The sequence below is a fragment of the Micromys minutus genome (genome assembly GCF_963924665.1).
Source record: "Micromys minutus genome assembly, chromosome: X".
Taxonomy (NCBI): Eukaryota; Metazoa; Chordata; class Mammalia; order Rodentia; family Muridae; genus Micromys; species Micromys minutus.
The window spans coordinates 50145332-50173123 of NC_137970.1; the positions used below are offsets into that span (position 1 = coordinate 50145332).

A 27792-nucleotide genomic window follows, 5' to 3' on the forward strand; every position below is an offset into this window, starting at 1 on the left:
CTCCAGCTAGACTAATTAGTCATGTTCTAACCTGCCCTCTTCAATTCACAAGAAAGTCCAGAAAACGATCTGCTTTTTCTTGTTAACAAGGTAAATATACTTAGCTAATAAAGAAATAAAGACCAATTCACTACCTTTACCTTGAATAGTAGCTTAGAATCATCTTTCTCTTCAATAATTTATATGTAAAAGATAATCTAGCAGCCAACACTGTGCTAAAATGTACATGAGTGTTAAAAATTTCAACATTAGCTACCAACTTAATTTCTTTTTAAAATTATTTTATTGGGTATTCTCTTTACATTTCAAATGTTATTCCCCCTCCCACCCCCCTCCACCCAACTTGCTTCCATGAAGGTGCTCCCTCTCCCAACCACCTTCTCCACCTCAGCGTCTTGGCATTCCCCTACACTGGGAAAATTCACTTTCGCTGGACCAAAGGGTTCTTCTCCCATTGATGCCAGACAATGCTATCCTATACTACATATGCCCCTGGAGCCATGGGTCTCTCCATATGTGCTCATTGGTTGGTGTTTTAGTCCCTGGGAGTTCTGGAGGGTTTGGTTGGTTGATAATGTTGTTCTTCCCATGGGGTTGCAAACTATTTCAGCTCTTTCAGTCCTTTCTCCAGCTCTTTTATTGGGGTCTAATACTGTTCTTTATTCAGCTTGAACCTAAGCTCTTATTTGGCACTTATGGAGACAGATATGCTTGTCTTCTCTTTTTCAATATATCCGAATAAGCTCCACCAAGGTTGAGGAACTTCTTTTATAGAATTCAATATGCTTTCTTATAGACAATGTTTCTACATCTTATACACTTGTTTTAAGAACGAATTCTATTAAGGTATGACTATCAAGATTTTTGATTCAGAAATCACCTTGTATCAAACAATTCCTGCTCAATGAATGAAATAATTATGATAAGCAATGAAATCCTCAACATTGACCATGTTCCACAGACAGTAACTTGCTTAGACTAACACAGAGTTTATCACTAGAAAAAGTTATATTTTAATAAAACACATCCTTACCTTTGCACCACCCAAAAATCCCAGGGAAATGGCAACTCTGGCTCGTAAATCTGGCCTGTCTTTGGGCCACACATAAGAAAGCATGGCTTTAATGATTTTTCTAGTATCAACATCCTTTAACTGTTGAAAGAGAGAAAACAAAAAACAAAACAGTAAGTAATGCCATTTCAAATGTAAACAATTTTCCCTATGTTATAATGAAATTATTATACTGTACTCATAATTCATTCATAAATCTCTCTCTCTCTCTCTCTCTCTCTCTCTCTCTCTCTCTCTCTCTCTCTCTCTTCTCTCTCTCTCTCTCTCTCTCTCTCTCTCTCTCTCTCTCTCTGTGTGTGTGTGTGTGTGTGTGTTGGTGCATGTAAGGCAAAGCATGTGGAAGTTAGATGAAATTTTCAAGAATTGGTTTATTTCTACCAAGCAGGTTCCTGGAAATGAACTCAGGTTCCCAGGTTTGGCAGCAAACACCTTCATTCACTGGGCAATCTCACTATCTATCACCCAAAATTTAGTAATGTAGAATTATATAAAAATCTAAGAAATGCATGAAACCACTGCAAATATCCATTTCTGAGAACTTTTGCTAAAAATAGTCTGAATATTGTGTTCTAAATTTAATCTATTTTGCCTAAAAATATCTTGAATCTATGAAATTCTTTCCATTTCCAATCACTAATATAATCCAAGTTATCATTAATTCTTGCCAAACAAACTCAAACCATGAAAGTAGCCTACCTTATCTCCCTATATATCTAGTAAGTTTATCCTATAATCAAATGCCCCTTTTCTATTTTCTATCATAGATTATAATTTCCTTATTTGAAAGGATCTATTTCAGTCAGAAACTACATATATGGGGCTAGCTAGCATCATTTAAAGAGACCTGCCAACAAGGTTAATGAAGTAGGTTTGATCCCTGGAATACACATGGTTAAAAGAGCACTATCAACCTCTACAAGTTACCCTCTGATCTTCCCAGAGGCACCATGGCATGCACCCCCATCCAAATAAAGAAATAAGCAAGCAAGTAATTTTTTTTTTAAAGTCTTCTTCGGTTACATAGAATCTACAGTCAGTCTGGGATACATGGATCCTAGAAAAGAGGGAGGAAGGTAAAGGATGGAAGAAAGGGAAGAGAGAAAGAAAAAGAGAAGGAGGAAGAAACTCTCTGTGTGTATGTATATGTATGTGCGTGCATGCACAAGTACAATTATTTGACATCTGCTTCTACAAGAACACAAATTCCATTTTTAACATTAACTCTATTTTGCATTCATAGTTATAGCTCAATACCAAATGGAATGGCTGACAGATAGAATGTATTTAGTCAATATTGAATGAAGAATACATATTCAAGCATACACTTTGAAAGGGTCTACAAGAAGGGAAGACAATGATATAAGGGCGGATTCTAACTGAGGACAAGAAAAGTATCACCTTTCTTCGCATATGAATAATTTAAATTTAAATGTGTGATGTGAGTATAGGTCTGTACATATGAAAGCAGGGGAGCTGCTTAGTGAAAGAAAAGGGACCAGTGAGATAGGTAAGAGGAGTTGATATAGAGCAAGTATAAGCCGTGCATAGAGCAATATGTGCATGAAAATCTCATAATGAAGCTCATTATTCTGTATGCTGAACAAAAATAAAATTTTAATAAAGAAGACTTCACACCAGAATTAATGAAAATTTTAAAAATACTAAATAAGGAAACAAAAAATTGGCTATAACATTGTTTTTGCCTAGACTGTTTTAATAGAAACAAAATTAAAAAATACTCCAAACACATTAACAATAGTAACTCAAGCGGAGATGATAAGTGACGAATATTTACATTCCTTTACATGTTTGTATTTCTTGTAGTCTGTATTACACTCAATTGAAACTCATTTCAAAAAGGAAAAAAGTTACACAATTTAAAGTGAATTTGTATAGCCTGAGTGGGCTAACATATATTAACATACAACAAACCAAGGACAGAAAATCATAAAACACAGGGCACTTTTATATTATCACCACCCTCATTAAGTTCAGCAAACTACGTTGCTTGGATTTTAGGTAGTTTACTGTGCAAAGAGGAAGAGAAATAAAATGCTCATATTATACAAAAACAGAAAGACTGTCATCCTGAGCAGTTTCAAATCCTTAAGATGGCAAAAGTAGGAAATACCAAAAGTATAGTTCCTGTGTTTTATTTTACATATACACACAGACTCATGAGTTAACAAGGCATTTTAAAAAGGAATGAGGCAATAATTTTAAAATCTACTTTTTTTCAGTCGAACAATCACAAAATAAATATAATTTAATGCATTATAACACAAACGGGGGGCATTTCAACCATTTTCCCATTTCACAAGTTTTGTCTGCCTAATTTTTTTGATGGAGTAATGGAAAAAAGGTCCATTTCCAACTATCTTTAGGAACATTCCTTCCTGTCAAAACCTTCTACAACACACCCCAGAAATTTTTCAATAAGGACACAGAGAAGTTACGGCTAAGAGCAAGAAAATTATTCTAGTTGGCTTAATAGTGCATAAAATGTCACCACTTCATTTAACAAAATGGGTTCTGAAGTTGTGTAATCATGCATTATGAGTCCATTAAGCTGTAAAGGACATGACTTCAGTTAGAGTTTAGATAAACTATAAAGTTTGAAAAACGGCTTAAAAAAAAAGTAGAGGCCAAGTTAAAAAAAAAGCATTTTAGGGACTGAGACAGTTTTAAAGAATTTTAAACCAACTTATTTCTAATGCACCAGAGAAAATAGAATTGGGTACCTGAAAGATATAGATCCTGAAAGATAATATACCACCTTCCAAAAGCACCAGTTATTTCATCTTAGACAGCCAGTAGTAATCCTGAGAAACCAATGTGTTCTATCTACAGCTAGAAAGAGACCAACCAGGAGCTTTATATCAACTAGACATTGTCACTTCAACTCAGTCAAATATAAATGAATAACGCCTAAAGGAACATACATGCTCCTTTAATATCACATTCTTAAAGGAAGGGTGGGAAATGTAATTATCAAGATGAAGACAATAATTGGTCTTTTCAAAATGGGAGATAGTGCTTGCAACCAAGTCTTATATCTGGGCTCAATCCCAGAAACCCACATAGAGAAAGGAGAGAACTGGCATCAGCAACAAGTGGTCCTCTGACCTTCACATATCTCATGGGACAAAGGCGTAACTGCATATAAAATATAGAAAAACTATCAAGCAATAATGAAAGGAAATGAAAGGGTAGAAGTTGCTGAAGTAACTGATGATATTCTAACAGCTTTTCTTTTAGTATCCCTTATATATAAGCAAGAACTACGACATTCATTTTCTAAAATAATTTTCACAACAGAATTTAAAAGCAATATTTTGAAACAATATTGGAGGTAGAGGCAGAAGAATCATGAATTGGAAACCAGCCTAAACTCCCTAGTAAGATTGGAAATAAAAAAATAAAAAATCAAAATAAAATATACTGATAACTCTAACATGACAGCAAAAGCTCTCTAAGGTAGAGTGCTGTAGAAATGCATGTTAAAGTTGGAGTGCATCTTCTTTCCTCCACCACACCGACAACGCACACAATGTAGCTCTCTTGCTGTAGCTAAATAGTCTCATATTTAAAACATGGAAATGATATTAAAGCCTCATTACATTGCAAAATCAGTATTGAGTAAGAGTCTTAACAGATACTTAGAAGCTGCTTTTGTTTTAAAAACAAAACAAAACACACCAAAGGTTTGATTCTTCTTTTGGGACCCAAGGTAAGTGAAAACAGGATGAAAGTTTAGTAACTCAACATTCACGTTATGTCTCCTTTACTTTGGCTGACTCCTCAGACTTTTTCTTGGACTCGACATAGTCATATAGAATGTAAATGTATCTCAGCTCAACTTCCTTCAAAATTGGGTGGGTTTTCTTGAAAATGAGTTTATAAGAAAATAATTGGAAATCTCAGTGAGCTAACAGAGGGATGAAAATTATCAAAAACAAGTTGATCCAAGGGGGAAAAATAAAAAGATGCAGTTATCAGAAATACAAACTTAGCCATTATAGGAAACAATACTCAATAAGCATTCACTGTCCCCTTTTAAAATGCATAAGCACAAATGTTTGTATTATTGAAGTCCATGTAATACTTGACTTACTAAATCACTACAAGTCTTAACAGTTTTTTAATAATCATAATCTTTTATTTTTTTAATGAGTACACTGTAGCTGTCTTCAGACACACCAGAAGTGGGCATCAAATCTCATTACAGATGGTTGTGAGCCACCATGTGGTTGCTGGGAATTGAACTCAGGACCTCTGGAAGAACAGTCAGTGCTCTTAACCGCTGAACCATCTCTCCAGCCCCAAGTTTTGACAGTTTTAGATGTTTATTTAATTTGTCATCAATACAGAGCTTCATAAGCTTAATGAAGATAGGCAAGTAAAAAGCAATAAGAAACATCTACTGTACACAGGGAAATAAAACAGCCCAATAGTCACACAGAACACCCAAAACATAGTTATGCATTTCCCTCTAATAGAAATATATTCTGAGAAATGTAGAGTTAGGTAATTTTGTTGTGTGAATACCATAGAATGTGTTTATAAAAACTAAGATTGGTTAGCATGCTCTACACTTAAGCTCTCTAGTAAACACCACTGCTCCTAGACCAAAGTTCTGTACAACATATTACTGGACTGAATACTGTTAGAAATTATAGTATAGTGGTAGCTATATGTGTCAAAACATAGAAGGAATAAGGATATTGTACAATTTTTTAAATTAGATGCGCTCTATATTTACATTTGAAATGTTATCTCCTTCACCCACCCCACTCCCCTCTCCCCCTCTTGTCTTCTATGGTATTCCTGTCTTAGGCACTTAAAACCAAGAAACGTTTGTAAATCAGAAGTTGTTCTGGTTAAATTCGTGAGTAAAGGGGGAGTAGACATAAAGAACTAGGAAATCACCAAGTGCTAGTACACATTTATCAATACTCTGCACATGATATAATGCATTTGTAAAAAAAAAATCAGTAAATTAACTCTGGTTTGTTAAAACTTCTTACTTTTAATTTTTGGAACTTTTGGGCTCTTTGTAATAACAGTCATATGATTAGGAGATAAATTGTGTCTCCAAAAGGTTCAAGAGCCTTAGATTTTTGTGCTTAGCTGGTGATGATACTGAGGTTACTAGATTATAAGGGTACTAAGTATATCAATGGAATAATCCATTGATAGGTTCAGAGATTAATGCATCTGAAGAGGTAAAGCCTAAGGGACTTAGGTGACATGAGGCATGCCTTTAAAAGGGGTTACTCTGTTCCCAGTCTTCCCTTCTTAATTTGCTAGGTTTTTAGTTGTTACGAGGTAAGCAGCTTTTCCTCCATTGTGCTCTTCTGCCAAGTTTGTGCCTTTAACAGCCTAAACACAACTGAGCTGGCGGATGAAGAACTAAAATCTGTGAAACTATGTGCCAAAATGCAATTTCTTCTTCTTCAATTGTTTCTCTTGGGTGTTTTGTCAGAGCAGTAAAACGTAACTAACACATGTACTTAAACCACATTTTATAACTGTACATATGACATCACATCGTTTTATGTAAGTCTTTCTCTCTATTTTTTACTTTAAGGTTTTAACTATAATAAAAATATGTATAATTGCACAAACATTGAAATAAGCCTATATATTGTCAAGATCATCAATATCACTATCTTCTATTTTCCTTATTTCCTCTCAGTGAAAAATTCTCAGACAAATGGAGCTGTCATCTTCAACAATGACTTTTTTTCCCTCTGAGATATCTCCAAAGGGACTAACTAGCCTATAGTTCATCTTGGATAGTGTTACTATTTTCAGACATGTGCTCATTGTAGTTTGCTATTTATTCTTCCATCAAAAATTCACTTGTAATGGGATAATATGACATGAACATTCATTTCTATTAGAGACAACCTTACAGTGCATGTTTTTCAACTTGTATGTGGAAGAATGTGGTGTATGTGTGAACATAGGGAAGCCTTCCTCAATTGTTTCTTTACCTTCTTTTATGAGGTGGTTTCTCTCACTGAACCCGGAGCTTATTATATGGCTAGAATGGCTGGCCAGTGAGGCCAGATCTTTATGTCTCTACTCTACAACACTGGGGCAATAGGTACACGTAATTACTACAAGCTTTTATTTGTATAAAAATTTATATAAAAAACTTATTTTTAATATGGGTGCAAAGAATCTGAACTCATGTCCTCATGCTTGACCAGCAAGTACTATATCCATAGCTCCCAGGTTTCCAAATTACATTTCATTTGTTTTTAGAATTTCATACATGAGTACTGTACTACAATATCTCCTTTCCCTTTCCAACTCCTTTTGTGCCCTTTCCCTCCAAATTCAAGATCTCTTCTTCTTTAATTATCAAATCCCAGTGAAGAAGGGTTTCCCTCTTTTTATTCCTGTGTTTTTCTTTTCTCTTGCCCCATCTTCAGACAGGTAAGTTTACTAAGAAGAAGGAATTTTTTTTCAGTTCCATTAAAATCTTAAGAGACTGCCACTATCCTATGCTGATGAAAATCCCATTATGGGGCATGTGGCCAGGCATAAATAAATGTGGACATATATGAATTAATAGGATATAAATATTATGCCATAAAATCATACTTATTACATGGAATAGTATTCATCATAATAATGGCTATTCAACATGGCACAGTATTCAACAGCAGGAGAGAAATCTCATGACTAAATGCAGTACGAGAGAAGACCTATAGTTAATAAGTATAACAGGGCACAAGAGCTTTCTGGCCCACAGTGAGGCTCGAGCCTCTGTCAGGGGGAATCGGAATCTGCCCAGAAAGGCTATGCTTGCGGACCAGACACATAGACCAGAAGAGAGCCTGGGTCGTAGGCACGGTGAGGTTGTGCCGGAGTTCTCGTAACAAAGAGAGTGCTGTGCTCTTGAAAAAAGGGCCCTTGCAGGCCAACAGTGAGGGCCAGGGCTCTATCATCCAGTCTTGGGATCTGCCCTGGAAAGGCACCACAGGGCCTTTTACACATGGACCAGAGGTGACCATGTCATATAGGCCCAGGGAGATCACACTGGGAGTTCTCAGAGGGCAGAAAGTGCTGTGCTCTCTGGAAAAAGGGTCCTTTTTGGCATAGAGAAAGAGCCAGGTTTCTGCTAGTAGGACTCAAGACCTGTGGACAGAGGTTCCTCAGAAGAGCCTCACAACAGCTCCCAGACCTGAGCCCACAAAGACAGAACTGAGTCACTGCCATCAGAACTCACTGCTTGCCCACAAAAAGCCCAACACTCACAATCAATTTTCTTCCTGAGTCCACGGGCCCTCGGATGCACAGGAGAGACAGGTGACAGTCACTGACAAGAAGACCACCTATAATCACAGATACAAGATGGCAACAGGAAAAGGAAAGAACTTAAGTAATGGAAACCAAGAAAACCAGGCAACATCAGAACCCAGATCTCCCATCACAGCAAGTAGTGGACTGCCAAACCAAACACCAGAAAAATAAGACTCAGACATGAAATCATACTTCATGATGATGATGGAGATCTTCAAGAGCATGTGAATAACTCCCTTAAACAATTATAGAAGAACAAAGAGAAATCACTGAAAAAACTACAGGAAAACACAACCAAACAATAGAGAAAACACAGAAAAAGACAACCCTGGAGATAGAAAACCTAAAAAAAGAAAAAAATCAGGAGTCACAATGCAAGTATCACCAACAGACTACAAGAGATGGAAGAGAGAATCTCAGGTGCTGAGGACAACATTGAAAACATTTACAAAACAGTAAGAGAAGATGAAAAAACAAAAAAGCTCCTAACCCAAAATATCCAGGAGATCCAGGACACAATGAGAAGACCAAACCTAAGGATGATAGGAATAGAAGAGGGCGAAGAATATCAACTACGAGACACAGTAAATATCTTCAACAAAATCATAGAAGAAAACTTCCCAACCCTTAAGAATGAGATGACCATGAGCATAGAAGAAACCTATAGAACTCCAAAGAGATTGGACTAGAAAAGAAATTCTTCCCAACACACAACAGTCAAAACACCAAGTGTTCAAAACAAAGAAAGAATACTAAAAGCAGTAAGGGGAAAAAAAATGTAACATATAAAGGCAAACCAATCAGAATTACACCCAACATCTCAACAAAGACTACAAAAGCTAGAAGAACCTGGACAGACATCATACAGACCCTAAGAGAACACAAATGCCAGCCCAGGTAACTATATCCAGCAAAACTCTCAATTATAATAGATGGAAAGACCAAAATATTCCAGGACAAAACTAAATTTACAAAATATCTGTCCACAAATTCAGCCCTACAAAGGATAATAGATGGAAAAATCCAACACAAGGTAGGAAAGTACATCCTAGAAAAAAAAATAAGCAAAAAAACCAAAAGAAGAAAGACATACAGGCACAATTCAACCTCCAAAAGCAAAAATAGCAGGGAACAGCAACCACTATTCCTTGATATCTGTTAACATAAACGGACTCAATTCCCCAATAAAAAGACATAGGCTATCAGACTGGATACATAAACAGAATCCAGCATTTTGCTGCATACAAAAAAAAAAAAAAAAAAAAAAAAAAAAAAACTCATCTCAGAGACCAAGACAGACACTACATCAGAGTAAAAGGTTGGGGAAAAAACTTCAAAGAAAATGGCCCCAAAAAACAAGCTGGAATAGTCATTCTAATATCAAATAAAATAGATTTTCAACCAAAAGTTATCAAAAAAGATAAGGAAGGACACTTTTTACACATTAAAGGGAAAATTTATCTGTCAGAAGGAACTCTCAATCCTTAACATATATGCCCCAAATACAAGAGCACCCATATTCATAAAGGAAACTCTACTAAAGCTCAAAACATACATTGCAACACACATTAATAGTGGGAGACTTCAACACACCACTCCCATCAATGGACAGATCATTGAAGCAGAAACTGGATAGAAATGCAGTGAAATTAGCAGAGGTTATGAACCAACTGGAATTAAGAAACATCTACAGAAAATTTCATCCTAAAACAAAAGAATACACCTTCTTCTCAGCACCTCACAGCACCTTTTCCAAAACTGACCATATAGCCAGTCACAAAACAAACCTCAATAGATATAAGAAGATTGAAATACTCCCATGCATCTTATCAGATCACCATGGACAAAGGCTGGTCTTTAATAACAACAAAGACAACAAAAAGCCCATATACACATGGAAGCTGAACAATGCTCTACTCAACGATAACCTGGTCAAAGAAGAAATAAAGAAATTAAGGATTTTCTACAATTTAATAAAAATGAAAGCACAACATACCCAAAACTATGGAATGCAATGAAAGCAGTACTAAGAGGAAAACTCATAGCTCTGAGTGCCTCCAAAAAGAAACTGGAGAGAACATACACTAGCAACTTGACAGCACAGATGAAAGCTCTAAAACAAAAAGAAGCAGATACACCCAAAAGGAGTAGATGGTAAGAAATAATCAAACTCAGAGCAGAAATTAACCAAACAGAAACAAAAAGAACCATTCAAAGAATCAACAAAACCAAGAGCTGTTTCTTTGAAAAAATCATCAAGATAGATACACCCTTAGCCAGACTAATCAAAGGGCAAAGAGAGAGTATCCAAATTAACAAAATCAGAAATAAAAGAGGAGACATAACAACAGAATCTGAGGAAATTCAAAAAATCATCAGATCCTAATACAAAAGCCTATACTCAACAAAACTGGAAAATCTAGAGGAAATGGATAAATTTCTAGACTTATATCAGATACCAAAGTTAAACCAGGGTCAGATAAGCCAAGAAACAGAAGCAGTCATCAAAAACCTCCCACCCCCCCCCCAAAAAAAAAGCCCAGAACCTGATGGGTTCAGTGCAAAATTCTATTAGACCTTAGAAGGTCTAATATTAATACTCTCCAATACATTCCACAAAATAGAGTCAGATAGAACACTATCCAACTCATTCTTCGAAGCCACAATAACTCTCACTCATAAACCACACAAAGACCCTACAAGGAATGAGAACTTCAGACCAGTCTCCCTTATGAACATTGATACAAAAATACTCAATCAAATTCTTGCAAACCGAATCCAAGAACACATCAAAACAATCATTCACCATGATCAAGTAGGCTTCATCCCTGGGATGCAGGTATGGTTCAATATACAGAAATCCATCAACATAATCCACCATATAAACAAACTCAAAGAAAAAAAAGCACACCATCGATAAAAACATCACTCTTTGCCGATGACATGATAGTGTACTTAAGTGACCCCAAAAATTCCACCAGAGAACTCCTACAGTTGATAAACAAGTTCAGCAAAGTAGCTGGATACAAAATTAACTCAAACAAATCAGTAGCCTTCCTATACTCAAAGGACAAACATGTGGAGAAAGAAATTAGGGAAAAGGTACCCTTCTTCACAATAGTCACAAAAACTATGAAATACCTTGGTGTGACTCTAACTAAGCAAGTGAAGGACCTGTATGACAAGAACTTCAAACCTCTAAAGAAGGAAATTGAGGATGATCTCAGAAAACGGAAAGATCTCCCATGCTCATGGATTGGAAAGATCAACATTTTAAAAATAGCCATCCTACCAAAAGCAATCTACAGATTCAATGCAATCCCCATCAAAATTCCAACCCAGTACTTCATTGAATTGGAAAGATCAATGTGCAATTTCATATGGAATAACAAAAGACCTAGAATAGCGAAATCCATCCTCAACAACAAGAAAACATCTGCGGGAATCACTATCCCTGACCTCAAGGTATATTACAAGGCAATTGTGCTGAAAACTGCATGGTACTGATACAGAAATAGGCATGTAGATCAATGGAATAGAATAGAAGATCCAGAAATGAGCCCTCACATATATGGTCACCTGATTTTTGACAAAGGAGCCGTAAACATTCAATGGAAAAAGGACAGCCTATTCAACAAATGGTGCTGGTCCAACTGGCACTCAGCATGCAAAAGAATGAAAATAGACCCTTTCTTATCTCCTTGTACAAAGCTCAAGTGTAAGTGGATCAAAGATCTCCACATTAAACTAGATACACTGAAACTATTAGATGAGAAACTAGGGAAAACCTTAGAACACATAGGCACAGGAGAAAATTTTCTGAACAAAACACCAATGGCTCAAGCTCTAAGGTCAAAGATTAACAAATGGGACTTAATGAGATTGCAAAGTTTCTGTAAGGCTAAGTACATTGTCAAGAAAACAAAACGGCAGCCAACAGAATGGGAAAAGATCTTTACCAACTCCACATCAGATAGAGGCCTAATATCCAAGGTATGCAAAGAACTCAAAAAGCTAGACACCAGAGAATCAAACAACCCTATTAAAAATGGGGTACAGAGCTAAACAAAACATTCTCAGCTGAGGAATATCGAATGGCTGAGAAACATCTGAGGAAGTGCTGGACATCCACCTCACACCAGTCAGATTGGCCAAGATCCAAAACTCAGATGACAACAGATGCTGGCGAGGTTGTGGAGAAAGAGGAACACTTCTCCACTGTTGGTGGGGTTGCAAACTAATACAACCACTCTAGAAATCAGTCTGGCAATACCTCAGAAAATTGGACATAGTACTACCTGAAGACCCAGCTATTCCACTTCTGGGCATATACCCCAGAGACACTTTAATACACAACAAAGATATATGCACCACAATGTTCATAGCAGCTCTATTTATAATAGCCAGAAGCTGGAAAGAACCCATATGTCCTTCAGAAGATGAATGGATACAAAAATTGTGGTACATTTACACAATGAAATACTACTCAGCCACCAGAAACAATGACTTAACCAAATTCTTAAGAAAATGCCTGCATCTAGAAAATATCATCCTGAGTGAGATAACCCAGTCACAAAAGAACAGACATAATATGCAGTCACTGATAGTGGGAAGCTAACCCCAGAGGCTCGCACTGCCCCAGAAACAACTCACAGACTGTATGAAATCCAAGAAAAAAAGAAAACAAAACAAAAAAAAAATAGTCATGCTCAATCCTTACCCACCAAGAACACATTGACAAATTCCGGGTTGTACCCTATATTACATGTACTGTCTGCTCATTGTTAAAAAAAAAAATCTTAACACACCAAGAAAACTTTGACTATTTCCAGGTTGCATCTTGTTTTACATGTACATTTTGCTCATTGTAACTGGTGGGATCTTGATCACACTATCAAACCTTAAAAAAAAAAAAAAAGTACTGACAAAAATGTATTGTATACTTTTATGCAAAAAATGCTTAAAATCTGTACATTTATCTTTGTCCTTTAAAATAAAGTTGTTAAAAAAAAAAGCACACGATCATCTCACTGGATGCTGAGAAAGCATTTGACAAAATTCATCACTCCTTCATGTTACAAGTCTTGCAAAGAGCAGGAATTCAAGGCCCATAGCTAAACATAATGAAAGATATATAAAACCAACAGCCAACATCAAACTAAATGGTGAGAAACTTTCAGCAATCCAACTAAAATTAGGGACTCGACAAGGTTGCCAACTCTCCCCCTACCTATTCAATATAGTACTAGAAGTCCTGACCAGAGCAAGTACACTAAAATATTAGAAGAGAAAGTGGGGGAAACCTTAGAACACATAGGCACAGGAGAAAATTTCCTGAACAGAACACGAATGGCTTGTGCTCTAGGAACAAGAATCAATAAATGGGACATAATGAGATTGCAAAGTTTCTGTAAGGCTAAGAACACTGTCAAGAAAACAAAATGGCAGCCAACAGATTGGGAAAAGATCTTTACCAACCCCACATCTGATAGAGTTCTAATATACAATATATACAAAGAATTCAAGAAGTTAAACTTCTGGGAATCGAACAATTCTATTAAAAAACGGGGTACAGAGCTAAACAAAGACCTCTCAATTGAGGAATACTGAATGGTTGAGAAACACCTAAAGAAATATTTGACATTCCTAGTCATCAGGGAAATTCAAATCAAAACAACCCTGAGATTCCACCTCAAACCAGTCATAATGGCTAAGATCAAAAACTCAGATGACAGCACATGCTGGCGAGGAAGTGGAAAACGAGGAACATTCCACCACTGTTGGTGGGGTTGTAAGCTGGTACAACCACTCTGAAAATCAGTCTGGTAGTTCCTAGAAAATTGGACATAACACTACCTGAAGACCCAGTTATTCCACTTCTGGAGATAGACCCCAAACATGCTTTAACATATAATAAGGACACATGTTCCATTATGTTCATAGCAGCCCTACTTATAATAGGTAGAAGCTGGAAAGAACCCAGATGTCCTTCAGTAGATGAATGGATACAGAAATTGTGGTATATTTACACCATGGAGTACTAATCAGCTAGTAGAAACAATGACTTTATGAAATTTCTAGGCAAATGCATGGATCTTAGAGAATATCATCCTGAGTGAGGCAATCCAGTCACAAAAGAACAGACATAACATGCAGTCACTGATAATTGGATGCTAGCCCCCAGAAAGCTCTGAATACCCCAGAAACTACTCATAGACCATATGAAGCTAAAAAAAAGGTCAAAAAGTGGAAGCCTCAGTCCTTCTTAGGAAATAAAAAATAAAATAAAAAAACCAGTAAGTGTATAGCACTCTCTCAGAGTGGGTACACCTAGACCTCAAATCATTAATAACTCAAGAGCTACGAAGATAGCCTTGTGGCAATTTTTTTGTAGTTAAAAATCTTTGTATTTAATCTTTAAACACCAAGAAACTTTGACTATTTCCATGTTATGTTTTGTTTTACATACACTTTATGATCATTCTAAATAGTAAGATTTCAATGCATACTATCAAACCTTTAAAAAAATCAAGTACGAACAAGAATATATTCATATATTTTTATGCTAAAAAGCTTTTAATAATCTGTACATGCATCTCTGGTTTTTTAAAAAATAAAGTTGTAAGGAAGAAAGAAAGAAAGAATAAAGTTGAATAAAAGAGCACAAGAACTTGAAAATCACAATATCTAAGCTGGTTCACCTGGGAGCATTTTTAGATATTAAGTATAACTATATTAATAAAGTCAATATATATTTTGCTGTTCAGGCAGCTTTGTATTGGTTGTCAAGAAACGTTGTCAAGCATAAATAGCAAATGTTTCTATAAGGAGTTCACTCATTTCAAGAGAATGCATTCCAGTGAGTTTTGACAAAATGAGAATAAGAAATAAGGAAATAGTATTTTCACAAGGTTAGCAGAACTGTCCATTCCTTAACTGATGAAGACCTTAAGAATCCTGGTTTTACAGATATCCTACTTTTTATTTTCATTTTATGTGTGTTGGTGCTTTAACTATATGTATGTCTATATGAAGGTGTGGGATTCCCTGAAACTGAAGTCACAGACAGTTGTAGACTGGGAATCACATGCTGGGAATTGAACCCTCTTTAGCCATTGAGCCATCTTTCCAACCCCAGAGATTCCTAAATGTTAAGAGTGGGAAATGGACTAATTTACAAAAATCAAACCATATTTAAAATAAACTACTTACAAATAAAACTTTTGGTTAGGAAGGAATCAAACTTTTGGAATAGTCTCTGTTTTGTAAAATGTGGCATATAGGCTGAATGTCATCTCCCTAAAGAACTAATTTAGTATAATTTTAGGGACAGGCAAACCATTCAGGAAAGAAAACTGTCTCTTTAACCCAAGCTAAAGGCAACTTCAATTAAAGGAATAATTAAAAAGGTACTACGGTATTGTTAGAGATAACAGTGACTTGATAAAAGCTAGGTCAAAAGAAAAGCAAGTTCAGTTGATGTCTAAAAGAAAGCCCCAGAGAGCAAGCAGAGAAGTCCTCCTACATTATTATAACTGTAATGTGTTAGGAGCAGGAGAGGAAAATATAAACTGTCAGAAAAAGCTTGGCAATTATTGTTATTTTCTCTTTACCTCGGGGTTTGTTTTCTAAGCTTGGTTAGTCTGAAATCTCAATAAAGAGTTTATGCAGAGATGATTAGGACCTCAGGTGATGGATTATGCTACACACGAGATGGATTTGTACCTGACAGTCCATTTAACAACTTACAATAAAAAGTAACTAACAAACAGACTGATAGTCACATTGGCTAGTCAGTGAGTTCTTTATCCCAAAAGTAAGTCAAGTTGATAAAGCAAATGAAGATCCTTAGGCTGCCTGATGATCTATGAAATCAGAGCCAGAAAAACTGGCTCCCCATGTCCTCCAGGTGGTCTTCTGCACTAGTTTGTAGTCTCACTCATTTTTGCAAGCTTCAATATTATTTCCCAATCTTCCAATTTTCAATATTCCAGGATGCCTTTTCACATCTTCTGGTTATATCAAGACTTATGCTAAATTTCTCAGATTGTTCTAGCAAGTGCCTTTTACTATCACAAGTTTCAGACTGTATCCAATTAATGAGGAATTATTTTTAACATAAAAAAGACTATGAAGCAGAGTACTTCTTCAGTAAGTAGTCCTAATTGAGATCAAACTACATTCACTAACATATTGGTAAATTGTGACATGGTATTTTATCTCACTGAGAAGCCAGCTTTAGAAAAGAACTCTGCCCCTTACCTGTACCCTTCAGACCCAGGCATGTTTATGCCAAGTGTCCTCCATGGCATCCAAGGGGAATGACCCTGCTAACTCTGTAACAGGGAGGGATAACAACAGCAAATCTGACCAAGAATGAAAAACACCATGTCTTTGAAAACATCTAGAAGGTAAGCTATTTTCAACAGAGGTAACTATTGTTTATCCCATGATATAAAAATGCCTATAGCAAGAAAGAGAAGCCAGAAGATTACCCATAGTAGGCTCAGTCATGGAGAGAAAGCTTAATCAGGAAATCTAGCCAACATCCTCAACCACCTTAATTTGTTTTTGTTGGATAGTGTGCTTGATTTGATGCTGTTATTTCTGTTATTATTTGTTCATTTACTTCGATGCCTCACCTAAGGAGCTCTAGTCTACTCACGGTCTTTATTGGGAACTCCAGCTGCCTGTCTTAACAGAATGTTCCCTTTTAATTTCTGCTTAATGTTTTAAGCACTTGATCTGATGATGTATTACTATGTGTATGTATATGTATCTATCTATTGACCATTTATCTACCTATATACCTACCTACTTACTTCCCAATTACCATTTATTATTTATTGTGGCTTGCTATACACTTAATGAACTCACTCATTCAAATTAAAAAATGGCTATTATAGATCATTCTGCAGACCATACAGAACAGACAGATGCACCTACAGAAACCTATCTCTAAATATTTAAATGTAGGAGTAAAAATCCCCAACCCTGGATGGCAAAATGGCTGAGTGAGTAAATGTGCTTGCCATATAGGCCAGGCAATCTGTGTTAAATCTCCCACACCAAGATCAAGATGAAAGTACATGCTACAAGGTTTGTCCTCTAACTTCTACATGTGTACTGTGCCATGTGCATGCTTGCATGTATTAATACATATTCACACAGAAATAAATCATTTTTAAAAATCTCAATGTTCTATTATAAAGCAATTTATCTATTTTTAAAAGCAATATTTTCAAGTATTGAACTACCATTCCTTTTTCATAAAACCTTTATGACAGCCACGTGATATAAACAGATCACTTAAATATACTCTGAAATCAATTGTAATTTTTAATAGCAATATTTGTAAAGAATGTACAAGTGGAAATTGATTTAAAATATCAAGCTATAAATGTTTCAGTATCTATCAGTTGTTATGTTAGTAAATATTCTATCTAGTGGCTTTTATATTCAGACATCTCAACAGTTAAATTTTAAATAGGAGGAACTCTGTCTTGTTAAGAACTATATCTCCCATACCTATCGTAAAGTATGGCACAAAGCAAGTACATAACCTAAACTTTTAAATATTAGGTTTCTTATTATACTGCATGTGTATATGTATGTTTGTATACATGCATACATGCACAGAAGCAAGAGGACAACACAAGGGATGTCAGGCTTGACAGTAAGCAATTCCTCATGCTAAGCCATCTTTTTGGCTCAGATATGCACTATGTACTTTACAAATGAATACACTGTGATTGAGGAAGGCCTTATAATCTCACACTATAACAGTACCTAACATTTACTGAGCACCTCCTATATGCTGAACAGTATTTAAGAGTTTAAACATGGTAAGAATTACTTCATTTAAATTCCTTCTAGTATGATTTTAAACTGTATTTTACAGAAGATCCTGAAGCATCCAGAATTTCAGAATTTGTTCAAGGCCATTCCATTAAGAAGTGATGGAGCCCAGATTCAAATCCTGTGTCAATACAGAACTCAGGCTTTCAACAATTACATACTATGTCTCTTTTTCTTTTCCATTCGGCTAGCAAGCCCTATTATTTTATGATTCCATTTAACCAAGAAAGTTAAAGTTATATAAAAATAACAAGAGAAAAAGAGCTGTAAAGAATAATATGAAATATTACAATCACAATTGTTTTGTTCTAATTTTTCTGAAAAGAAATTATCTTAGATTGCGTTCTGTGTCATTTTTAAATGTACCAATATAAAAATTTTATTGCTGGATGAGAAAATACTGTCAATATTTAAACAATACTAAATATTTAAAATTTTTGTTCAGTACAGCTTAAGACAAGTGCCTGCTTCTCCTTTATCAGTAAACAAATTTTTGGTCACAGAGCATTACTAGAAACTATCCTTAAGGCTTTCAGATGATTCTGAAAAATGACAAATATCATTCCAAAGAGTAACACGTGGATAAACAAATATCACTACTTGGCTAACTTTTTTTAATTCTATTATATAATACTGTGTTAGTTCCAAAGATAGCCATGAGGGCTCATGACACATACAGAAATGGAAATGGACATAATATGTTTCATTTACTGGAAAGTAAAGAGCAACACTAGACATTAAGAAAACAGAAAGTTCTCTTCCCAATTATCCACTATCAATAAAGCAACTCATATTCACTTAGCACCTATATTTTACAGACATTCTTCCTAAAATTTTGTTTCCTTAATTCATTGTTACTTTAAAATACCATATGTCTACATGAGAACATAAAAGAGGGAAGGGGGACAGAGGAGAGACAAAAAGGAGAGATATCAAGAAAGGAGGAAAAAAAGAGGGAAAGCAATTAGATTGAAGTAAGCCTGAAAAAAGAGCAGATGGAAAAATATGTAACAGTACTCTGGTGACATTTTTATTCACCCAGTAAAAGTACAGTCCAAATAAAATCTTTTTATTTCAGAGGCTCTACTGCTTAACATGCTCATATAATATGTAGTAATAATGATAACGTTAAAGAGTATCAGTAATAGCTAGATTGTGTAGATAGAGGGTTTACTATAATGCTAACTGATATTCTAAATTCTAACCATATAAAGAAAAAATACTTAACAAACACAAATTCTTTATAATTACTAGACCTAATTTGCCTACTTATTTGTAAGGCTAGGTTACATAACAAAGTCAGTTAATGTTACCTCAGAGATCTAAAATATTTATAACAGGTACAGTAGCATAAACCAGTGCCTGAGAGATATAAACATCAAGATTCTGAGTTAAAAGTGAGAATGAGATGCATATAGTAAGACTCTGTTTTTAAAAAACCAAAGCTGGAAAGAACCCAGATGTCCTTCAGTAGATGGATGAATGGATACAAAAATTGTGGTACATTTACACAATAGAGTACTACTCAGCTATCAAAAACAATGGCCTTATGAGATTCTTAAGAAAATGGATGCATCTAGAGAATATCATCCTGAGTGAGATAACCCAGTCACAAAAGAACAGACATAATATGCAGTCATTGATAATTGGATACTAACCCCAGAAACCTCTGAACACCCCAGAAACAACTCACAGACTGTGAAGTTCAAGAAAAAAAAAAAAGAAAACACCATTATGTTTACTCCTTACACACCAAGAAAACTTTGACTAATTCCAGGTTACATCCTGTTTTACATGTACTTTATGCTCATTGTAACTAGTAAGATCTTAATGTACACTATCAAACCTTAAAAAAAGCCAAGCAATGACAAAAATGTATTCGTATACTTTTATGCAAAAATGCTTAAAATTTGTACATTTATCTTTGTTTTTTAAAAATAAAGTTCTTCAATTAAAAAAAGCTACAATAACAACAACCACAGTAGAACATTGAAGTTGAAAAATAAATTTTCCCCTTCTTAGTGAATAATAAAGGTCTTTTGGGGGGTGGGAAGAATTTCTCTGTGTAGCCTTGGCTGTCCTAGAAATCACTCTGTAGTCCAGGCTAGCCTCAAACTCAGAGATCTACCTGCCTCTGCCTTCTGAGTGCTGGGATTAAAGGCATTCACCAGTACCACCTGGATCCACAAATACTTTAAAAAATTTTACTTAGCCATAAATTTTTGTTAGAAATCAAAAATCACATATTATATAAAACATTCATAAATTTCTATAGGGTTTTTCTGCATGAGAAAGCATCATTAGATGAGTCAACCAAACAGTATTAGACTATGACAATGTCTAATCCACTCAAATATAGTCATCAACACAAACTTCCAGTTAGCTGTCATTCACTCATTTTAGACTTAGTTTGTCAAGTTAGCACAGAAAGTCTTCTTACCCCTTCTTTTGGGTCTGTGTGGAGTCCCCCTCCTGCATGCCCATGCCAACATGTTCTCTTTTCTATCAATGGCCATGCCTGAAGAACCTAATTAAAATTATACCAATGCATATAATTAAGAAATATACAAATTTGTACAAGGAATATTTAAATATAACAAGTTACTTTCTCTAAATAGCTTTTAAAATTAACGTCAGTGATTTAGCTAACATTAGTTTTACTTAATTTATCCTGACTTCCCTTCTATCACTCACTAATACCGTAAGTAAGCAAGCAAGGCTAATATAATTAATTCATATTTCACATGCTTTCCTTTCATAGATATTTTATAGTTAATAATACCACACACACACACACACACACACACACACACACATATATACACAAAGTATTTTTGTTTTGTACATGTTTTTGTTTTTTCTATTCAGTAAATTTCTTAAAACTAAGATCAAAACTTTTTGAGTAATTTTTATCTTCTATGGTACATATCATGGTATCTTATATATAGGCAAAGTAGATTCAATGCTTTTGGACTCATTTAACAATAAGAGCTACATATGCTCTGCTAAGTAGCCTTATATAATATCTTACCTACTATAAATTTTTCAAAAGCATTAATATTATTGTTAAAGTCAGAGATGTATAAAAACAAAATCATTTGGAAAAAAGTAAGATTTAAGATAATGACAATTAGGCTTAATATTTAATTTTTTAATACTGAAACTTTTCATGATTAAAAATACTAAACTAAATGAAGTTAAACTTAATGATGTTTTGCAGTATTCATAACAATAAATAATTAATGCAAAGATCATAGTTCTTTATGAACACATATATATATATATATATATATATATATATATATATATCAATACTATATACAGTATAACAATAGCAGCTAAGAGCCAAGGTATGAAAATAGAATTTAAAAAAGCAAAAGTATCTTCTTATTCTTACTAATGAAACATAGGAAATAATTGTCATAAATGTGTTATTGGTTTTTAGATGAACACTAGTAAAGCACTTGGTAAGAGGAGAACATAAAAGGGTGATTTTTATTCTGACAGCATCTTTTTTTACCTATTTCTTTTAAAAGGCTAAGCAACAAGTTTTAGTAAGGGTTCTGGTAAGTATCACATAAGATGATGAGGCCTTCAGTGAAGTAGAAGACTGAAATATAAACAAATTCAGTGGTATCTTGGATAATGAGAAGACTGAACATATTTTCTACTTAAAGATTTAATTTAGTAGTGGAAAACAAATTCATTTGTACAGTTTCTGCATAAATTAGAACAATGCTTTGTGCCTTAATGGCAAACAATTACTAAACAAAGGGAAAAATAAAGTTCCCAGGATGCAAATAGCCTTATAACTTTTTGTTCTTTTTCTATCATAGAGATTTACATGTCTCATTTTGAAGCAGTGGTAATTATGAAAGATATTGTTCATGTAAATTAACAATGAAAATAAGCCTCATCAATATTTAATCTCAGCAACGCTTATCCTTGGAACTCTAACAAACTTAAAGTCCCATGGCATTCTACTATCTGAACAGCTTCTAAGGTAAAGGAATAGTCTGAATTTGAAAAATGGCAATATTCTATGTATCAGTCACAAATTAGGATAAATTTGGGTGTCAAAAAGCTGCCATTTCATTTGCAAAAGCTTTCTGAAATGTGACTCTAGTTGGTACTGATCTCAAGGGATTCAGACAGATTTCTGCAGTGCTAGATAATACCAAGATTTCTTTCTGCATTTTTAGTAGAAATATACCTTCCTGCTAGTATTTATAATAAAAACAAGAAAAAGGAAAGTATTTCTGAAATGTAAAACATGTAGTAAATATGCAGCATAAATTGGTAAATGCTCCATAAGCTTGCAAACTTTTCTTACTAGCTGTAAAAATGTTGGCTAAATCTTACCTTTGTAGCATCTAGCAACTGTCTTGAGTTGTCTTTCCCCCATTTCTGTTGTGTAGTGTTTCTTAATAATTCTGTAGTCTATTGAAGAGATTAAAAAGTTAGGATAGAATTTCAGAGTGGAAACTTAATATTCTAAGATTATTCTTTTGCTCAAAATCATACCTAAAATTAAAACCATTGTCAATGTTAACAGGGATAGTTAGGTCTTTAATACATTCCTAAAAAACAAAAAACAAAAACAGTGTGGATAAGGCTTAAATTATATTACTCATTAAAATACCTTAGTGGATTTATTTATATATCCTATCTCCTTTACTTGTTTTTTTTATTTGTTCTTATTATTTTATATCTTTGCTTTCAAAATCCCCAAAGTCCTCAAACATCACTTCCCTTTTAAGTGGATTTTATATACCAACCAGTGCCTAGTCACAGCATGCTACCAAACCAGAGTTTGAGTAACCTGCCAGGCAGGTACTCTCTCCTCCTGGTCATGAGTTTCACAAGAAGAAAAAGTTACAGAGAGACAGACTTGGCTAAAGACACACAACCATGTTTTGGATATACTATAACATAACCAGAGCTATGGCCACTTGAACACAGATTGGGATAGCAGTTGTAGAAGTGAGATATAGGAGTCTGGACCTGTTTTCCTAATGCACCCCAGAGTTAATAGCTTAAGAAGACATCACCCCTCCCACTGCTTGAGCAAGCTAGGGGAATAGGAGAAGATGCTCAACATGGCAGAGCCACTGGATTGGATGCTACTCAGTGATAAGTGGGCAGGCCTTCCACACTTCTTCTAAGCCTTAGTCACAGAAACTTCAATTAGTAGAAAGAACAATTTATAAAATACCAGAGACAAAGTTGTAACTAGTAGGTGAAGAGTCTCAATCTGGGCAATTATGGGAAAGTATACTATACACAAGAAAATCTAACTTGTTTGAATTACTGAGATAAGCATCCTTTCCCACTTTCCCCATCTTTAAACACTGCTACAAAAGACAATCAAAGAGGAGAGAAAAACCACATCATGCTTACTAGAAATAATAATGACTGTGGTTATAATATCATTTATTTTATTTCTTATTTTTCTTATTTTACTCTAGACTTTTATACTATAATCATTGTTTTAGTTTAGTCTGTATAATACCTGAACAAGCTTATAGAACTGATGACCTCTGTCCTCTCTCCCCCCTGTGCCATATGTGTGTGTGTGTGTGTGTGTGTGTAGTGTAGTGTAGGGTTTCTCTGTTGTGTTTTCTTGTGTCATGACCAGAGCTCCTAAGTCCTCAGTACCAGAAAGCAAGAATCAGAAAGGTATTTCAGAGTCATACATTCAAAAGGCTCAATGGCAATACAGAAGGTTCAAACAAGTGAAATACAGAAACCTATTCAAGACCTAAATGAGAAAGTGGATAAAGTGCTCAGTAATTTACAGGACAACTTTTAAAACATGGAGGAAAAAATACAACAACTGAAATTCTGGGAAAAAAATTAGTCTTGTAAATAAAGATCAATTAAATATAAAAAAGAGAAAGCAGAAACTATCACCTACAGGCATGACCATACATAAGAACAAATTCAGGGGTGGAAGACAATAATTTAGACATGCATTTTAATGAGTATGACCAAAATTTCCAAGAATTGTGGGATAAGTTTAAGAGAACAAATCTAAGAATTTACCAGGTAAAAGAAGCTGAACTAAGAGCATACACAATTTATTCGACAAAACAATGGCAGAAATTTCCCTAAACTTGGAAAAAAATTGGCCATTTGCTGTCTCTAAAACACATAGACCACTCACTCATAAGAATATCATCAAACTAACAATCAAAGGAAGGAAATTAACCTACTAAGCAAACAATCCAAAAAGAAAAATTATTCTGCTATCTAAAAAGTAGATTTCAAACAAAAGCAACTTAGAAAATGTAAAGAAAGCCATCATGATAAAAAAAAGCCACTTAACAAAAATATAAAACAACTGTAGGTATTTATGACACTCACAACTTTATCAGACATAGTAGACTAAAACTAGAAATTAATATGATGAGAAATCACAGAAACTAAGTAATACTTGGTTGAATACTTACTCAACAATGTATTTGAGAACTGACAGTACAGAAAACAATAAAAAATTTCAGAGTCAAATGAAAATGTAGTGTAACTTATCAGGAACTTCATGGTACAGCTAAGGGCATTCTAAGCAGAAAGTCTAGAGCTAGAGGTGTTATATTAAAAAATTCAAACAAATAACCTAATGATATATATATCAAGGCCCCAGAAAAAGAACAAGCCAAACTCAGATGCAGCAAATGGCAAGAAATAATAAAGATTAGGACAGAAGTTAATGAAATAGACACTAAAAATACATAGATTCCTTCAATAATGAATTGGTTCTGTACAAGGTAAACACAGCTGACAAACACCTAGTCAAACTAGCTGAAAGAAACAAAAAGGTCTTACAATAATAAATGTGTATATTTAAAAGAAACATGTTACAACAGACTCCAGTGCATTAGGAAGATAATTAGAGAAAACTTGTAAACCATATTCTAAAAAGAACTTGGGAATCTAAACAAATAATATACAAACACATAACCTACCAAAGTAAATCAAGAAGATATTCAATATTCTGATGCAGTAAATTGTAATGACAGTCTAACCAGTAGGATTTATTGCTGAGTGCTACCCATTTTAAATGAAGAGCAACACAAATACTTCTAAACTGTCTAATAAAATAATAGGAGAAGGAACGCTTCCAAATATATTCTATGAAGCAAGTATCATACCCTGATATCAAAACTGGAATGAACAAAACACTTAAGTTATGGCCAAATTTCCTTTATGAGCATAGACACAAAAACATCTTTGCAAGCAAAATTCAAGGATATATCTGGAAGATTGTATATATCATAACGATGATGGCTAATCTTGGTGATTAGCTCTATAAGTAACTGACTTAAACCCAAGCAGCTGAGCATATCTGTGAAGAATTTTCTGATTGGATCAATGGGATCAGAAAGTCCACCCTAACCTGAGCAGCACCTTATGGTGAGAGCCTAAATAAAAGGATGTGAAGGAAAGCTTTTGCTTTTTGCCTGCTTGCCTTTTCTCTCACTGTCAAGTTCCTATTCTGTTGCTGAGACATTCCTTCACTGTCATTAGAACCCACTTCTTCAGGATTCTAATGAAGATGAAAACCAGCTGAGACATCTAGCCTCCTGGACTGAACCACTGTCAGATTCTTGGTCTTTCCACCAGGAGACAACCACTGTTGGAGTAGCCAAACTTGTGAGGCATTCTAATAAGCTCTCTTTAATATATTATATATTATATATTATATATATGCACACATACACACATACATACACATACATTCTATCAGTTGTGTTACTCTAGAACTCTTAACTAATTCAACAACCATGTTGACTTTATTCTAGGAATGCTCAACAAAAGCAAATGTAATACAATATATAAATTGACTTAAGACTAATTACATGGTCATCTCAGTAGACCTAGAAGACAGCTGACAAAAACGTTCAACTAAACAGAAAAGCAACATGTTTTAGCATATGAACAAAATTTCAGCCAAGATTAGATGAAATGTCGAAAACTCAGACATATCCTCTAAAAACTGAAATGAGACAAATGTGCATGTTCTCCACTCTTAGTGCTGAACTAGAACACTAAAACAATAAAAAGGAAATAAGTAACACCAACCCATATTCAGACATGATCCAATCTTAGAAACATCCCAAATATTCTACCTCTCAAATCTGACAAAATCAACATTTAAAAAATCAGCACTGTTTTATACAAATAAGAAGCTTACTAAAAACAAATTAGAACAATATTTAATTTATAAGAACTAAAAAAAAAAAAAAAAAAAAAAAAAAAACCCTATACTGAAAACTTCACAGTAGTTTGGAAACAGGTTGAAGACATTAGAAGGTGGAAAGACGTTCTATGCACATATTAGTAGAATTAATATTGTAAAAAATAGCTATATTAGCAAAAGAAATTTATAATTTAACACAATCCCTATCAAAATTCCAATGACATTCTTCACAGAACTAAAAAATATCTTAAAATTTATATAAAAATATCAGTGATCACAAACAGCCAAAGCTACCAAAAATGGAAGGAATAATGCTTGGGGTATCACAATACCTGATTCAAATTACAATGTAGAGGTAGTGACAAAGAAAATGGAGAGTGTCACAAAAATATATATACAGACTAACAGAATAGAGGATACAGAAATAAAGCCACACAGCTAAAGAGAAACACTTTTAACAATTAATGTGTGGATACAGAAGAGGACTGCCAGGTCTGTGTTCAGTTAAGAGAACATTCACCTAACCCTCAAGGAACTGGAGGCCCCAGGGAGTTGGGAGGTCTGGTGGGGTGGGGGATGGGTGCTTCCATCAGATTGATCTGTGGGCATGTCTATGAGGAATTATCTTGATTGATGGCTGACATGAAAGGGTCCAGCCCACTGTGGGTAGGTATCACCCCTGGGCAGGTAGTCCTGGGTTGTTAAAGAAACCACATTAACCAAGCCATGGAGAACAAGCCATTAATCAGCATTCCTCAACGGTCTCTGCATCAGTCTTTGCCTCCAGGTTCCTGCTCAATGATCTATTAATCAATCCTGATCATGATGCCTAAGCCATATGACAAAAACCCTTTCTTTCCAAGTTGCATTTGGTCACTGTTTTATCACAGCAACAGAGAAGCAAACCAGGACAGGACTATATTATCCTATCATAATATACTTTGATACCCATGCTTCACTGCTCACAATAGCCAGGAAATGGAACCATGCTAGATGTATACTAATAGATTAACAGATAGAGAAAATGTGATACATACACATTCAAAAATAAAAAAGTGAAACCATAGTTTTAAGTGAAATAAACCAAACTCAGAAAATTAAATGACATATTTTCTCTCACACATGGTTCCGAGATTTTATTCCCATTACATCTCTATGAAACTAGTGTGTTTGTGGGGGGGGGGAATATGTAATGAAAGTAAATAAGAGACCATGAGAGAAGAAATCACAAGTAAGGAGTATAAAGGGGAAACCTGATGGAATACATAAAACATATAATCAGAACTGGGGAGGCCTGGTGAGAAGGAGTTCTGAGTAGCCAGGGGGCAGAGAGATCTCTGCCAAG

At 34.8% G+C, this 27792-nt stretch overlaps 1 protein-coding gene across 1 annotated transcript in view; it reads right to left on the reverse strand.

Annotated features, from left to right (window-relative positions):
• Positions 1–27792, reverse strand: part of ABCB7 (ATP binding cassette subfamily B member 7) — a gene marked incomplete at its 5' end in the record, with an annotated part of 130758 nt that overhangs the window by 51325 nt on the left and 51641 nt on the right. Inside the window, 3 exons of the mRNA XM_080910300.1 lie at positions 1034–1153; positions 20688–20774; positions 22610–22687. Of these exons, the coding sequence (XP_080766426.1) occupies positions 1034–1153; positions 20688–20774; positions 22610–22687 (285 nt within the window). The remainder of the gene's footprint in view (positions 1–1033; positions 1154–20687; positions 20775–22609; positions 22688–27792) is intronic.